The 18,170-nt window shown below is 33.4% G+C and overlaps 1 protein-coding gene across 3 annotated transcripts in view; it reads right to left on the bottom strand.

Annotated features, from left to right (window-relative positions):
* LRBA (LPS responsive beige-like anchor protein) overlaps positions 1-18,170 on the bottom strand; it is an 826,328-nt gene that overhangs the window by 214,136 nt on the left and 594,022 nt on the right. For all 3 annotated transcript variants that reach the window (XM_082611157.1, XM_082611155.1, XM_082611156.1), the window contains exons 41-42: positions 12,035-12,152; positions 9,604-9,706 (exon numbers count right to left, since the gene is read on the bottom strand). In XM_082611157.1, the coding sequence (XP_082467283.1) occupies positions 9,604-9,706; positions 12,035-12,152 (221 nt within the window). The remainder of the gene's footprint in view (positions 1-9,603; positions 9,707-12,034; positions 12,153-18,170) is intronic.

The following is an 18,170-nucleotide window of genomic DNA, read 5'->3' as shown; positions in this document are numbered from 1 at the left end:
CTTTGAGGAAATTACTATTCAGATCTTTTTTACCTTAATTGGGTTGCTTCTGTCCTATTATTGAGTTGTCAAAGGTCTTCATACATTTTGGATACAAGTCTATCAAATACATGATGTGCAAATATTTCTCAGTCTGTGGCTTATCTTTTCACATACTTAGTGATATATTTAAAGCACAAACATTTTAAATTTTAGTTAAATCCATCTTCTCAATTGTTGTCTTTTATGAATTATGCTATTGGATGTCACATGTGATCTCTTTGCTTAATGCAAGATGACAAAGTTTTTATCCTATATTTTATTTGAGAAATTTTTTAGTTTTAGATCTTAAATATAGGTCTGTGACACACCTTAATTCTTATTAACAGTGTGTGGTAAGTGTTGAAGTTCATTTTCTTGCATGTGACTATCCAGTCATTACAGTACCATTTGTTTAAAGATTACCCTTTCTTCACTGAATTGTGTTGGCACGTTTCTTAAAAAGCAACTGACCATAAATGGAAGGGTTTATTTCTTTATTCTCAACATAGTTTCATTAATTTATGTGCCTATCCTTGTATAAGTAGCACACATTTTGACTACTATGGTTTTATGGTAAGTTTTGAAATCAGATAGTGTAAGTTCTGTAATTTTGTTGTTTTTTTTTCAAAATTGTTTTGGCAATTCTAGATCCATTGTATTTCAGCTTCTCTATTTCTCCCAAAAAGTGTAGTAAATTTTGATAGGGATTGTATTAAGTTTATAGATTGAAGAAGAATTGACATCTTAATCATACTGAACCTTCTGAGCCATGAATATGGAATGTCTCCATTTATTGATGTCTGTCTTTAATTTCAAACAGCCATGTTTTACACTTTTCATTGCAAATATTGTACATGTCTTTTGTCATCTAGGAATAAAGACATTTCCCTTTCCAATCTGGATGCCTTTGATTTTTCCCTTCCCTTCCTTTCCTATCACACAGGCTTATCACACATTATATATCAATATAATATTGATAGAAGTGGTGAGAATGGAAGACATTCTAGCATTCCTGAACTTAGGGGAAAAGCATTCAGTCTTTCAACATTAAGTACAGTGTATGTTATGTGGGTTTTTGATGGTTGCTATTTATCTGTGTGTAGAAATTCCTTTATATTTCTATTCAGTTGAGATTTTCTAGTCATGAATGTGTGTTTCATTTTGTCAAATGCTTTTTCTGTGTCTACTGAGATGATCATGTGGGTTTTGGGGTTTTTTTTGTCCTGTATTCTATTAACTTCATGCATAACATTAATTGATTTTCACATTTAAACCAATGTGCATTCCTGTGATAAAACCCACATGGCTACTTTATAATCCTTTTTGTATATTGCTGGCTTTGGTTTGATAATATTTTGTAAAGGATTTTTGAATACATGTTCATTAGAGATATTAGTCTACAGTTTTCTCTTGTTAGCTTGTTTTTTCTTGTGATGTCTTTGCCTAGCATTGGTATTAGGGTAAAGATGGCCTCACAGAATGAGCTAGAAACTGTTTCTTCTTCCTGTTTCTTGTGGATGAGCTTATGAAAGATTGATATCTTTTCTAATTTATCTATTTGATAAGATTCACCAGTAAAGCCATCTGGGCTTTGATTCTTCTTTGTGGGAAGATTTTTAAATTACTAATTCAATGGACCTCTTATAGGTCTATTCAGAATTTTAATTTCTTCTTGAGTCAGTTTTGACAATTCTGTCTTTCTAGGAATTTACCTATCTCATCACAATTGTCTTAATTTGTAGGCTGAAGTTGTTCAGGATATTTCCTTCTAATCTTTTTAATTTCTACATGGTAAGCAGTGCAGTCCCTTCTTTCATTTCTGACTATGGTAATTCATACCATCTCTTTTGTTCATAGTTAGGCAGTTAAAAGAATGTCAATTTTATTGAGCTTTTCAAGGAATCAGCTTTTGTTTAATTGATCTTCTTTATTGTTTTTTGTCTGTTTTTCATTGATTTCTGCTCTAATTTTCTTTAGTCACTTTTTCCTACTTGTTTTCCATTTAGCTTGTTCTTCTTTTTCTAGTTTCTAAAGATGGAAGCTTAGGTTACTGATGTTAGGCATTTCTGTATTTCAGATATAGGTATTTAAAGCTATAAAATTTCCCCCTGAATACTACTTTAGCTGCATCCCATAAATTTTGATATGTTATAACTCTGTTGGATACAGAAACCCAAATCACTGTCCTTCTTTGTACCACTGTAGGAGGAGTTGCTGTGTGCAGAAGTTACCAAAAGCACCAAAGGCTACTCTGAAGAGCTGCAGCAGCATGTCTGGAAACAACAAAAAAAAAGGAGCTCCCAAGCACAGGCACTCTAAATGCAGGGAGGTATGTAGGGGAGAAACTGGCACAGACCATGGAGCAAGAAATAAAAGGAGAAAAAAGCCCTCCTACCACTCCAGTCACCCACTATGGCCTAACCTCTGCTCATCCTAACCTCATCCATGTACTTGACACCAAGCTTCAAACTGCAAGATAATATGATCTCCTGGTAGCTGTTATAACCTCTGATTATTTATGTGTTAAATTCCTTGATTAGTGTTCCCTAACAGAAAAAAAAATTGTCTGAATCAAGTGACAGGGTTGGGCAAAACTAGTGAAGAGAAAACTAAGATGATATTGTAGGTAGAAACTTTGGGTTGGTTCAGTATGTTGTTATGGCTTATAACTGGTATTGACGTGTATATGCTTATACTGTCAAGTACTCATAAAGTGTCAGAGAGAATATTCCAGATCAAGAGCTACAGGTAGAAGAGTGATAGTAGGATTAATTCTCCTGCCATTTGCCATCAGTAGTAGGTCAGGATTTAATCCAAATATCTCTACCTACTCATGTCCTATTGACTGAGAAGTCAGAAGTCTTACACCTAAACCCAAACCAAGAGAGATAGCCCAAAGGCTGCAACAGAATTCAAGGGCCTGCTTGCCAACTAGAACTTGTTGATACTGAATAGACAAACTCACAACAGTCAACCTCTGGCAGCCAAAACCTGCTGTTGCTACATGCAATGGCCTTTTTTCAGTCTATGTCTTACTGATTTTTCATCAAATCTTACCTTCTTGAAATACTCTCATTCTTTGGCATCACATTTTCCTGGATTTCCCATTTTTCAAGGCCTGTTTGTTTTGTTTTGTTTTCTCTCTTTCATTTACTTAACATTTAAATGTGGCATCTCCTCAGAATGCAGCCCTCGTTTCTCCTGCCCATTCTACAGTCTCTCCCCAGGTGAGTTCATTCCTCTCGGGCTTCAAATTTCATCTAAATGGTAATGACTCCCAATTACTACACTTTTCATTTGTGCTCTAGCCATACCTTCTTATATCTAACTTCCTATTCAACATTTCAGTCTAGACATCTTTCAGGGGTTTCAATTTCAACAGATCTAAAACTAACCTTCTCCTTTACAGTTCATTCACTTCTGCCCCCCACCCCCAACCCCAACCATGGGGGGTATGGGAAGGTGGATGCATACAGGTACTCCTTCTACAGTGTTCCCCATCTCAGTCTGTGCTACTGAGCAGTTCAAGCTGAAACTTGGGAAGACACACTGGATGCCTCCCCTTTTTATCGTTGTCCAAATTTAGCTAATCTCCAAGTCACAGAAATTGTATCTCCTTAAAGTCTCGAAACAAGATGTCTCTCTTCCTGTGATGACCTAGAGCAGAGGGATAGGGGGGCAGGTGGGAGAGAGGCTCAAGAGGGAGAAGATATATGTTTACAAATAGCTGATTCACTTTGTTGTAAAACAGAAACTAACACAACATTGTAAGGCAATTATACTCCCCCCCCCAAAAAAAGATGTCTCTCTTCAATGATACTACATTTTACTTCAATTTCTACAATAAGTTCCCGCCTCCAAACTGACACCATCTTCCAGAAATCACTAAGTGCCGATGATACTTGCCTTCCAACATTCCTTAAAACACTGGAAGTTTCAGGGCCTTTACACATGCTGTTCACTCTTACAAAGGTTAGCTGATTCCAGTCCTTCATATCAAAATTTAAAGTCACATAGGAAGACATTTCTGACCATCTTATCCAAAGCACTCCATCTGCACTAACCACTATCAAAATACCCAAAACATCCTTCCTTCACTTACACGGTTTTTTCTTTTATTTACATATCTGTTTAAATGTTTGTGGGCAAGATGATATTTATATTGTACATTACTGGGTGATTGATACAGTGTAAGTGCTGAAGATCTATTTAACTGACTGACTTAATAAATTAAGACTTTCAGCTTTCATCAACTGTGGGAAAACATTACAAAGAGTTCCTAAGTATGACAACACATAAAACTCTTTTTAAAATAAAGAGATAATCAGTAAAGACTTCCCTCGTGGCTCAGTGCTTAAGAATCCATCTGCCAATGCAGGGGACACAGGTTCAAGCCTGGTCCGGGAAGATCCCACATGCTGCAGCGCAACTAAGCCTGTGCGCCGCATCTACTGAGCCTGCACTCTAGAGCCCATGTGCTGCAACTACTGAAGCCCACGCACCTAGAGCCTGTGCTCTGCAACAAGAGAAGCCACCGTAACGAGAAGCCCACACACCACAACAAGAGTAGCCCCTGCTTGCCACAACTAGAGAAAACCCACGCATAGCAATGAAGACCCAACATAGCCAATAAATAAATAAATATTTAAAAACAAAAGAGAGATAATCAGTAGAATTTTTTATTAAGATAAGGAAATCTACTATGCCATTCTGAGCTGCTTCCTACTGAACCCTGAAATTCCTCATTAAATTATAAAATTATGGAATCAAAAGCTTTACTGGGATTGTAAAGCAACTATGGCTAATAAACCAGAAGGGCCTCTTTATGTACGCTGTTTACATAAAAGTTGTAACCTGTTACATGTCCACGAATTTTTTGATATTTTCTCTTCAAGAGGTGGAACTTGATTCTCCTGCCATGGAGCCTGGGCTATATTTAATAACTCACTTGTAACAAATAAGATGTAGCAGAAATGATGGCGTGTGACTATCAAGGCTAGGTCATAAGAAGACACTGGGGCTTCTGTCATTCTCTCTAGGATCACTTGCTCTGGGGAAAGTCATATAGTCACTCAAAAGCAGCCTATGGAGAGGAAGACTTGGTGCAGAACTCAGTCCTACTGCCAAGGGGCATGGGAGTGCATCCTCTTAGAAAGTCCTCCAGCCTAGGATAACTGCAGCTCCTGCTAATATCCTATTATTTGTTGATTCTATCTCAATTGCATTTGTAATAAGATACTAACTAAAAAAATAGAAATAAACACTAATCAAAATCAACACAAAATTAGGTATGTTAAAAGTAAACTCTAAGTTTCTACTGCTAATACATTTCAATCAATAGAAAAATCCCAGTGTTAACTTTCCTCCTAGTTCTTAAATTAGTTAACTAAATTGTATTGATGAAGCATTACACCTACTAAGAAAGAAAACAGTTGACGATGGTGCTATTTAAACATAGACAACTGGTCAGCACATAGGAAAGAGAGGTATAACCCCACACTCTCCCAATTCCCTGTACTGTGAGAGATGCTTTTTGGCATTTTAACATTCCTTTCAAGTAGTTATTAAGTTACTTTGAACAATATAAATACTAGTTATTAAGTCCATATGTATACACAAAGTTAATATTTGAACTCTGATTTACCAGAGATTAAAGATAAAAGTTTTAATTAACTATGTTGTATTCAAAATCCTTAATATATGGATTTGATATTTACAACAGAGAAAATAATTACAACAAATATGACATAATAAAGCAAAGTCTAACCATTTTTATCAAAATGATTAAAATTTTTAATCTAATTTATCATACGTGTTAAATAATGGTACATTTGAAAATGGGTATGTAACAAGCACTTTTGTAATTTAGATATTTTAAATATAGAGAGCCTACTTTTCTATGATCTGTGTTGAGATAAAATTTAATATAATACATTTACTAAACTTAAGTGTGTAGTTTAGTAAGTTATGAATATACCTATTTCTGTAACCAACCATCATAGAAAGACCCCAAAAAGGCAATTCCTTTGTCCCAGTGTCTGGCTCCTGGCAACCAATGACCTGCTTTCTGTCACTATATGCTTCTGTTTTTTCAACAATTTCACATAAATAGAATCATATAATTTCACATAATTTTTCAGTCATTTCATGTAAGTAGAATCATAGCCCATGGCTATGATGTACGTAGCCCACAGTACTTAACTTCTTTTACTCAGCACAATGTTTCTGAGAGTCATCCATGTTGTTGCATGTATCAGTACTCCATTCCTTTTTATTTCTGAGTAGTATTTCATTGCATGGATGCAGTGCAATCTATTGATCCATTTACAGTTGATGGAACTAGAAATGTTTTCAGCTTGGGATTACATGAATAACATTTGCTTACAAGTGAATGTGTGTATATTTTCATTACTCTTGGTAAACACCTAGGAGTGGAACTGAAAGTACATAAATTAAGTGTATATTAAACTTAATAAGAAATCTGGCAAATTTTCCGAAGTGACTATATGAATTTGCATTCCTACTAGCATAGTTCTAGAGTTCCTGATACTGTATATTGATTTCACATTCTTTATCTTTGTCTGTTTTTGAAAATCAGGTTTACTGATTTCTTTACATAGCATAAAATTCATCCTTTTTAAGGTATACAATGCAATGAGTTTTGCCAAACAAAGAGAGTTGTGTAACAAGACAACAATCAAGACAGGAAATATTTCCATGTTATCAAAAGGTTCCCTCACACCCGCCTTTGTAACTTATCCTCCCTCTTCACCTCCAATCTCTTGAAACCACTGATCTGATTTCTGTCCAAGCAGTTTTATTTTTTCCAAAAGGTCATATAAATGAAATCACACAGAATGTAATCTTTTGTGTCGCCTTCTTTCATCTAGCATAATACCTTTTAAACTCATCTGCCTTGTTCTGTATTTTAGTAGCTTATTCCTTCTTATTGTTGAGCAGTATATCCTGTTGTATGGTTGAATGTACCATAATTCGTCCATTTACTAGTTGAGGACCATGTTGGCTATTTCCAATTTTTTGTGACTATGGATATAGCTGCTATAAACATTTGTGAATAGGTCACTACATGAATATACATATTTTCATTTCTCTAGGGTAAATGCCTTTGAGTGAGACTACTGGGATGTATGGTAAATGTATGGTTAATTTTACATGAAACTGCAAAGCTGCTGACTTTCCCATCAACAACATGTGAAGTTCCAGTTACTCTGCATTCTTATTAGCTCTTGTTGTTATCAGTTTTTAAAAAGTCATTCTAATAGGTGTGCCATGAGATCACACTGTGGTTTTAACTGGCATTTCCTTGATTACTAATGATGTTTGGCACCATTTCATGTGTTTGATATTTGTATCTATTCTTTGCTGAAGTATCTGTTCAAATCTACCTATTTTTTAAAAACAGATTGCTTGTCTTGTAGTTAAATGTAAGAGTTTCTCATATATCCTGTATATAAATCCTTTGTCACATATAATTTGAACTAATACTTTAACCCAGCCTAGAGCATATCGTTTCATTTTCTTAAGAGTGTCTTTCAAAAGCAAATGTTTTTAATTTGAAAGGTCAATTGATGATTCTTAAAAAAATCTTATCTAAGAAATCTTTGCCTAACTCAAGGTCACAAAGATTTTTCTCCTATGTTTTCTTTAGGAAGTTTTACTTTGGCACTTACATTTAGGTTATATTACATTTTGAGTTAATTTGAGTTAATTTATGCTACATTTTGAGTTCATATGTTACATTTTGAGATAAAGGATGAGGTGGGGTTTTTTTGTTAGGGTTTATTGTTTATTTTTATTTTTTGCATATGGATATGCAATTGTTGACCACCATTTGTTGAAGAAACTATCTTTTCCCATGGACTTATCTTGATACCTTTGTTAAAAATCAAATTGACCATTTATGGATGGGCCTATTTCTGGACACTATTATATTCTATTGCTCTATAAGTCTATTTTACAAAACTACCAAACTACACTAGTTAATGTAATTTTATATTAAGTCAAAATCAGATAAAGTCCTCCAACTTTTTCTTTTTCAAAATTGTCTTAGCAATTCTAGATATTTGCATTTCCATTTATATTTTACAATCAGCTTTTCAATTTCTTCAAAAGAGCCTTTTAGGATTTTGGATAGGATTGCTTTGAACCTATAGATCTGTTTGGAGAGAACTAACATCTTACTTTTATTGAGTCTTCCAGTTCATGAACATGGTATAATACAACGTTCCATTTTTAGGTTTCTTTCATTTTCCTTAGCAGTGTTTATAGTTTTCAGTGAACAAGTCTTAAGAATATATTTTCAAATATATCCACAGTTATTTAAATTTTTGATACTATTTAAACAGTACTTTAGTTCCAATTTCCAATTGTTCATTGCTAGTATACAGGAATAAAATTATGTATGCTATGAAATAGCTAAACTCTTTTATGAGGGTTTTTCCCCTATATATATATATATATTATTTTTAACATCTTTATTGGGGTATAATTCCTTTACAATGTTGTGTTAGTTTCTGCTGTATAACTAAGTGCATCAGCTATATGTATACACATATCCCCATATTTGCTCCCTCTTGCGTCTCCCTCCCACCCTCCCTATCCCACCCTTCTAAGTGGTCACAAAGCACCAAACTGATCTCCCTGTGCTATGCAGCTGCTTCCCATTACCTATCTATTTTACATTTGTTGTTTATGAGTTCTAATAGCTTTTTTCCTTTTTAAAAACTTTGCAGTTTCCCTGGTAATTTCACATTAAGTCATGTATATATACTGATAAAGACAGTTTTATTTCTTCCTTTTCATTCAAGATGGTCTTTAGTTTCCTTTTCTTGTAATGCCTTTTTGTGGATTTGGAATTCAGGTAATGCTGGCTTCACAGAATTACTTGGGAAACTTATCCTTCTTTTCTATTATCTGTAAGAGTTTTCCCAGAAATTATATTACTTCTTCATTAAACATTTGATAGAATTTGCCAGTGAAATCATTTGAGCTAGGTATTTACTCTGTTAGAAGATTTTAAGCTACGAATTCAATTTCCTCTGTAGAGTTATTAAAGTTATCCATTTTTGTTAGTGAGATTTGACAGTTTGTCTCTTTCATGGAATTGTCCATTTCATCTAAGTTGTCTAACTGGCATAAATTTATTCATAATATTTCCTTATATTTTTTTAATATCTATAGGATCTGTAGTGATACCCCTTCTTTCGTTCTGATATTGGCAATTTGTGTCTTCTTTTTTTCATAAGTCTGGTATAGATATTTATTACACTTATTAACCTTTCCAGAGAAACAATTTTTCATTGCATTGATTTTTCTTTACTGTTTTTATTTTCCTTGTCATTGATGTTCTGACTTTGGTTATTTTTTTTTTCAGATTAGTTTAATTTACATTTGTTCCTCTTTTTCTAGTTTCTTCAGACAGAAGTTCAGTTGACTCAAAACAGTATACTAATAATCATCATTTACAATGGAGCATAAAACAGAAGGTCATGCATTTCAAAACAAATTAGAACAAATATTAATACATATTATTTTCCATATTTTTCACATATAAAACAGCACCTGGTTTGAAGCAATCCAAAACTGGTTCCAATACCAACACGAGGTAGATAGTTAACCACTTTCTTTACTGTTGCAGGGTCTGGGAAGTTGAACATTATAGCAACTAGGAAAAATAATTTTTAAAAGTTAGAATGAAATATGATTTTCTTTCTGGAAAACTGACTTCTTGGTCCAATAAAATGTTTACTCTTAGTTCAGGTATCTTTTAAATAGAATTCTTACTGTATTACTTTTATTATAGTATATATCAAGTTTTAGCATTAATAATTAGCCAGTGATGATACTCATTTTACACATGAACTACCACAAACAGTACCTTCTCTAAATACTGTCAGAACTAATAACAACTATTGTTGCATTAATGTGACATGAAGTTGAGATTTTATCTTGCTATAGCTTCGAATTTGCAAAATTGAATTTTAGCAAGTTAAAAATATATCTGTGAATATCTATAAAGACCTTTAAAATTTTAAGATTATATATTTAACAATCTAATACCCAAAATTCTACATATATAGCTAATAAACTGTCAGCTGTACTTACTACTAATCATCAACAGCTTAAAAAAATATTCTCTTTACAATCCTTATATGTTTATGCTTTGTATGTTCCTATAATTCAGAAAAATGTGTGACCTGAAGAAAAATTTTTCCTCTCTGGTCAATAATCAATTTAAATGCTTTTTAATCATTTCTATCTCAATAATTACACATTTTGAGAATATCAATAAATGTACATCATATATATAAATATATTCAGCATATAAATGTTAATTTGTGACAGTCATCTATAAATTTTTATCCTTCTTAAAAAATATGAAAATAACAAAGTCATAAAATCATGACAGAGAATTTAGAAGATATTAATTTGGTTAGTCTTGAAATTTTAATTATATTAACTTATGTATCAGAACCATAAATAATCTACAAGTACTCATCTAGAAGATGATCCTTTTCTCCACCTAGCCTGAAAAAATACTATGAGCCAAAAAATTTTATCAGTGTTAGCGCAATTTTTAAACACGGGCTTTATAACATGTTTTAGGTAAATAATTATATGATCATTCACTAAACACCTAAAAGATATTTAGAACTGTCATATACATATCCAACATAACTTTTTTTTTTTTTTTTGCTCTATGTGGGCCTCTCACTGTTGTGGCCTCTCCCGTTGTGGAGCACAGGCTCTGGACGCACAGGCTCAGCGGCCATGGCTCACAGTCCCAGCCACTCCACGGCATGTGGGATCTTCCCAGACCGGGGCACGAACCCGTGTCCCCTGCATCGGCAGGCGGACTCTCAACCACTGCGCCACCAGGGAAGCCCCAACATAACTTTTTAATAAGCCTTTCTTACATATCCACTATTACATTGAATACAGGGGGAAAAAAAAGGAAAAACTCAGGTTATGGCAGGTGACCAAGGCCATGAGGGAAAGGCAATAGAAAAACACACAAAGATACAAAGCAAGGAAGCATGAGAAATTTCAAAGAAGGAAAATAAATGAAGATGAGCAAGTAATAACTATTGTAAGGTCGAAACCCCTTTGGGACAGCAAGAATGCAGACTGAACTAAAGTGTGAAACATTCACATGATTATTTGCCTGGACGAATAATGTTTACATTAGAAAAAGAGGTATGTGTGTGGGAGAAGACCAAATATGGAAGGAAAAAACATCTTTTCCTAAAAAAATCTGCATTCCCTAAAACACATGATTTCATTAAAAAAGAAAGTATGTATGGAATATACATTATGTGTAGATTTTTTAAATGATAACTTGTAGATTATAGAAAGAGAAAATAAGAAAACTTAAATCTATTTAAATGAAAGGAGTATATACAATAAATCACAATATTCTCCGTTTATGCCTCCACTCGTACCCAACGATGCTTTTGCTTCAAGTTCACCTTGTCTTTTTTGTCTTAATGAATTTCACCAAGTTCAATTCTAAACCCACAAATTGAATTTTAGTTCTTTCAAGAATGATGTAATACAAAGCAACCAGGACAGTTCAGTACCATTTTCTGATGGTCCCTTTATAAATGGCAATAGATCAGACAAAAAATTAAATAAATGTATGAATCATTGGATTACCCTCTCCCCTCTCGAAATGCAACCACCTTCCAGAAGGAGTTTAAGCATCAGAGCAATATGAAAACTCTACGACTGATTAAATGGGTAGTTATTCCCCATATTTATAAAGCACTACACTAATTTGTGATTTGGCCAGAAAAATAAATTACTGCAGATATTTCTAAGAGTGACCAAAGGGGGAAAAACCATGAAGATGCACGTGGTTCAAAAAGAGATCAGTAGCACAGAGAGTGGGCTACAAAATTCTGTCTAAATGGAAACAATATGGTACGTTCAAAATGAAATCTTAAGGAGATGGAGGTTAGCTTTGTAACAATATACGTCTGCAACATATTACCTCTGTTTGCCATAAAGATTTCCAGGGCTGTATTCTGCAAAAGATAACGACGAGAAAAGATCGATCGTATCTCTGTGAACAGCCATTTTCCATGCAGCCCTTCTGTATATGCCAGGATCTAGTGAGGAAAAAAGGAATCCAGAGTTAAGTAACAATAGAATTTTTTTGTTCTTCCCCCCAATTAAAACAGAAAAGTCCCTATTAAGAAAAATAATTTCTAAGAACTGAATAGTTATTGAAATAATTTGGAGGGTGACTAAGAAAAGAGATTACAATTCATGAAAAAAGATGTTTAAATGAAAAAGCAGAAGAAAACTGTAACATCTATTTATAAACATATTTGGGGGCCTTTTAAAGCAATGATGTAGTCTACTGTTTTTTAGGAAATACATATTGCATTACTGATTGATTGATTTTTGAGTCATATTATAGAAAGCAAAATTTTAGACAACCCTTAAAAAGAAGACCTCAAAAGAATGTCCTACATGCTTACAGATGACATATAAAATTCAGTTTCATATGATTATAACATATCCAGAAGTACTTTTTGCATACTTTAAAATTACAAATTTAAGTTCATAACTTCAAAAAATCACACTTATAAGGTCACTGTTAAGGCAACAGTCACTCATTCAGAAAGCACAAAGACTGACTGTATGAGGTGAAGTATCATCTTGTCAGCTAGGCTAAACACAAACCTGCGAATGAACTCAGCATAATCTCTCTATGGAGTAGGAGGTTGTCAGAGTGACTTGTTACAATTCTTGTCATCCCATGTGACAGACGCAATGGCTTAGAATCTTTGCCAACTCAAAGTAATCCTGTCTTTAGTCCTAAGCCACTTTGTTGCTTTGTTATTCAAGTTTTGTTTTTAAAAAAGTTCATTTCAAAAGCTTAATTATGAACGTGTTAAATGAAAACCAGAACTGGAATTTCTCCACACTAGTACTTCACAGAATATTAATGAAGAAAATGAGATGTATTTGCTATCAAACACTGATGAAAATCCGTGACAGCAAATTAAGTTAAACAACTAAGATAAATTTCTCAAAAGTAACCACCATTAAAAAATAAAAATAAAATGACATTTGATTATGATATTGCATTGTAAGGACAAAGACAGGATAAGCAAAAAGAGGAAAAATAATGAATAGTGAGAATGTATCCTACGTAAATGTTCATTTTTGATTTCCATTTTCTAGATCTTAATCGTAAAAAAACTACATTCCTTAATGCAAAATACAGGGGATTTTTTGGGGAAAAAAAAGAGAGCAACCTTATTTAACTCACTAAATATGTATTTAGAGTTTTCTACAGAAATTATTCTATTTCTGGTACCACAGAATCTAGAAATGAAAGACTGGGTACAATTCTTAGGCTCGGTGTTTTTTGAAAAAACAAGACAACAATTCAAAGTCCCAAACAACTAATCACACTTTCAGCTTTAAAACAGGTGATAGAGAAAATCCTACTATCTCTTTCATACAATCAATACCTATGTAAGTAAGATCAAGAGAAATTAGGAGAAAAAGAGAGGACAAAATATCGGTTCTACTCTCAAATAGTTTCTTAAAACAGAGGTCACATGCACCCCTTTCTCCGACCACAACCAGCAGCTCCAAGGCTCCAGAGTCTGCAGTGGCCTCCTGACTGGTCTCTCTCCTTCTAATCTTACCTGGAGAATCTACTATAACTAGAGGAGCCAAAAAAATATAACTTTTTAAGTATAAATCAGATCATATACTCGTATATTTAATACCATCCAGTGGCTCTGCATTACACGCATAATAAACTCTGAAGCTCTTTGTAACTGTTTATAAAGCCTGACATCTGGGACTGTCTGATGAGCCCAACTCATTCTTCCTCAGGGCCTTTATACTTGCTTTCTCCTCTGCTTGGAATGTTCTTCTCCCAGATCTTTGTATGGCTGGCTCACCCTCACAGTCACATTTCTGCTCAAATGTCACCTCCTTAGAGAAGCCACAGGATCTAAACCCCACTTCTGCCACTACTGCCTCATCCCACCCCAAACTCATCAGATTTCCTTGGTAACACTTATCACTGCCAGAAATTACAATATTTCCTTGCTTGTCTATTGCCTCTCTTCAGCACTAGAATATTAGAATCTAAGTTCTATTAAACCAAAGGCTTTGAATGCACTCTATTTCCATCTTCTAGAACAAGGTCTGACACAAAGTAGGTGTTTTTGAATGATTAAATGAATCAATGAATGGCAACCAGAATTCCATATATGATGCACATTAATTTTGGGGGGGCCGTATGGTATTTTCCCAAAATTTCAAGTAGTTGAAAATACTTAAGAAAATGGTTATTTACATAAATATTCAGATTTCTGGTTTCTCAGGAAAAACTGGAGCATCTGTCAAACCTAGATCTATATACTCCACATAGTACAGCTGGCATGCACTCTCGGTTTTGAACCAGTCTCCACTCATTCACTCGTTTACTATCTGTCTAGTTTCCATTGGTATTTGAGTTTGCCATACTTAACTTATCAAGTAGTAGAGAATCCAATACATGTTCTGTAACACTTGTAGCCCAATCTAGCCAACAATTAGTAAGGAAAATGAGACTTAAACAAGATAAATACTTAATACAAAGTCCCTTGGGAAGTTAGTGGCAAAGTCTGGCCTCCTCCCAGGTTTTCTAATCCAAATGTCCAGAGCTTACGTATATACTACATTGTCACATTTCTAAAAAAGGGTTTAAATGTTTGTTAAACTAGAACTCAACTCATCAGAAATTTTAATCAACTACATTTGTTTTCCTGTACTTGTGTTAAAAGTGAAAGAGGAAAATCAAACAAAAACAAACAACAAAGCATTAGGCTTTAAGCTCTGTCATATGCTAAAAATATCACACACTGGTCTGAAAATTCTACCTCTTATATACTATAAAGCTATATAACTACTATTGTTGCTCATAATGGTGATGCCAATCATTGCAAGATCATGGTCATGCAACTAAAGATTTATTTTCTAGACTATTCCAATTACTAGGGGAAGTATACACTCTTACAAGATTTTTCATGTAATAGTTTTTCAATCAATCAAAAATTTCAATTTATATCCCATTCCTTTAAGCAGTAGTTATTTTGAAAATATACTTGAAATATAGCAAGTGGTATGGTCCTTTAAAATTTGTTTTATTACCAAATGTCAAACATACGCAAAACTACAGAAAATGACATAAGCCCCATGTACCCATTACTGAACCTTAGAAAATCCTAACATTTTGCCACACTGTCCTATATATTTTTAAAACTTATAAAGCGGGCCTCCCTGGTGGCGCAGTGGTTGAGAGTCCGCCTGCCGATGCAGGGGATACGGGTTCGTGCCCCGGTCTGGGAGGATCCCATATGCCGCGGAGCGGCTGGGCCCGTGAGCCATGGCCGCTGGGCCTGCGCATCCGGAGCCTGTGCTCCGCAACGGGAGAGGCCACAACAGTGAGAGGCCCGCATACCGCAAAAAAAAAAAAAAAAAAAAAAAAAAAAAAAAAAAAACTTATAAAGCATTACAGATAATGTTGAAATTCCCATATATAACCCTTCCTTATCCCAGTTTCTTCCTTCATCAGAGCCAATCACTATCCGTGTTTTGAGGTTTAACATTCCCATGTAAGTTTTTATACTATTAGTACATATACATCCACAAATAATATCCAGAATTGTTCTACATGTTTTCAAACCTGGTATCAATGGTATCATACTGAATGTATGACAGTGTGCAATCAGAGTTAAATATAAGCAGGTAAAGTAGTATTTTAAAACTTAGAGAAAAAGAAACAGGAGGAGAGACAGAAAATTATTTAAAATTGCCAAAGCTATCAAAATTTAAAATCTTACACAAAAAAAATTAGACTGACTTAAAAAAAAAGTAACAAATGAAATTCTACACTTATGGTCAAGATAGTGGGATTTAAAATAGAAACAAAGAATCTCTTAACTAACAGAATTACTAGCTGAAATTGATATAATAACATTTCTTTTAAGTATTCATTAGGAAAAGGTGTCAGTACTGAAAAGCAGCTGAGGCCTAGCTCAGCAAGAGGTTTATTTCTTATTGGACTGGTATATTCCTGGTCTGAGGCTTCACTTCAAAGTCTCTAGAGTTCAATTAAAACTGGATTAGGTAGAAGCAGACCCTTCTTTGGGACTTTCTGTTCACTGAAACTCTACATACACTGACAGCACCCTAGACAGAGGTCTAGCCCTCCAATGAATCAGTTGCTATGGAAACCGTATCATTACCATTGCTCTGCAGTTATGACCACAAGTCCTGAATAGCTTGAAAGCTTAAGCCCTCAGCACTCTCTTTGAATGTTTACCACCTTGTTTTCATATTGTTAGTATTATTAGTGAATTCAACTTTCATATATTAATAATTTGTTTGAACAAAGATAGTTTATTGGTTAAATGTTGACATAAGGTTGTAGAGAAGAAAAAAAGAAATCAGTATTTAATATATACATGTATATATACTCACACACATATAAAAGCATATATACTCTTTCTTTACATTAAAAATACCAAACATATTTTCTTTAAAATTTTTATCTGAAAATTGTGACTCTGAAAAAGGATTTATTATTTTGCCTGAATAGTACACAGCTTTTATTCTACACTTCAAATAGTATACTATGAATACATGGGAAAATTTCTTCACCCTGTTGCATTAATTGGCTTGAAAGCAAAGTATTTTTCACCTTTAACCATTCATTTTGAAAAGCTAAAGAATTTATCCAAATAACACTTTCTTCTGCCTTCTCATCCTCATGAAAGAATAAAAAAGAAACCTGCATTATTGCCCAACTGCCAGATACTCTTATTTACTGAATATTAGGTATGTTCAAAAAATAGATTTAAAATAGTCTCTGAAAATATAGCCATATTTGTTCCACTTAAGTAAAAAAAGGTTTTGTTTTCAAAATCTACCCTCAATAAATATAAAATGTTTTCAAATTCTTTTTAAAGGGAAAGATATTAAAAAGTGATCAAATGTTTTAACCTCAAAAATAAGAAATATTTACATGGGAGTCTGCACATATAGAATCAATAAAAGTGTTGTCAAAAACACTATTCTTAATGTTTACAGCTAGCACTGCATATCTTAGTCCCAAATATTCACCAATTTTTGGAGAGGTTTTACTCTTTCAGAGAATTCCACACTGATTTCTGAAGAATTCAATAATAAAAGTAAAATTAGATAAAATATACAAACAATAGTACTTAAAATTTCACATCAAAACCATTTCCAAAGTATATGGATATATATTTAACATGAAGAAAAGCATTTTAAACTTAGCATACAAAATATAAACTAATCATGCCATCAGTTAAATAATGATACCACAGGTAGAAAATATTCATATCCCATTTTCATGGAACATAATTATAAATTAGTCACAAGGATTATACCTTAATATGGGAAAACAGTAAATATTTGAAATATATTTAAAATTAAAACACATGCTAAAAAATAGACACTAGTCTAAAAATAGTCTATCAACTCACCACTAAATACATGTGCAAATATGTTTTACTTACGCTAATTGCAATTTTACCAAACCAGTTTAAAGTAAGTTTAATCTGGTATTTTAAATTTGTACCACTCTATTATTAACATAGTTTTTGGATTTTGCTGCATGTAATTTTCTCTGAAGCTTGATACCAAAGCACAGCATTAAATTTATTCTAATACTGAATTCCAGTTGGTTTAAGGATGTACTTCATCATCAACTATATAAATGTTAGTAAAGTTTTTAAAGATCTATTCTTAAAACAAAACTTAGAGGTCTTTTCGAATTGAAAAATGGCATATACTTGACTGGTAGAAATTTTAAGATGGCAATTTTGTTATTTAATTTATATCCATGAACACATAGAATGTCCCCAAACTTGGAAAAGAACAGAACAATGACAACAAAAGTATAAAAGTTATGAATACAGAGAAAATTACCTTTTAAATTAATTATGAGTCATTTGATATTTTTCATCTATATAGTAAATTTCCTCCTTCTGCTTACTAGTTCTATGATGCAGTACAGTATTCTTCTTAGCATTTTCATGGGTGAAAAATTCAATTAAACATATTCATTACTCTAATGTTCTATTTGG

Source organism: Mesoplodon mirus, assembly GCF_964341445.2.
Source record: "Mesoplodon mirus genome assembly, chromosome: 2".
NCBI lineage: Eukaryota > Metazoa > Chordata > Mammalia > Artiodactyla > Ziphiidae > Mesoplodon > Mesoplodon mirus.
Note: the sequence above shows the minus strand (reverse complement) of the source record. Positions and strands in the feature narration are given on the sequence as shown.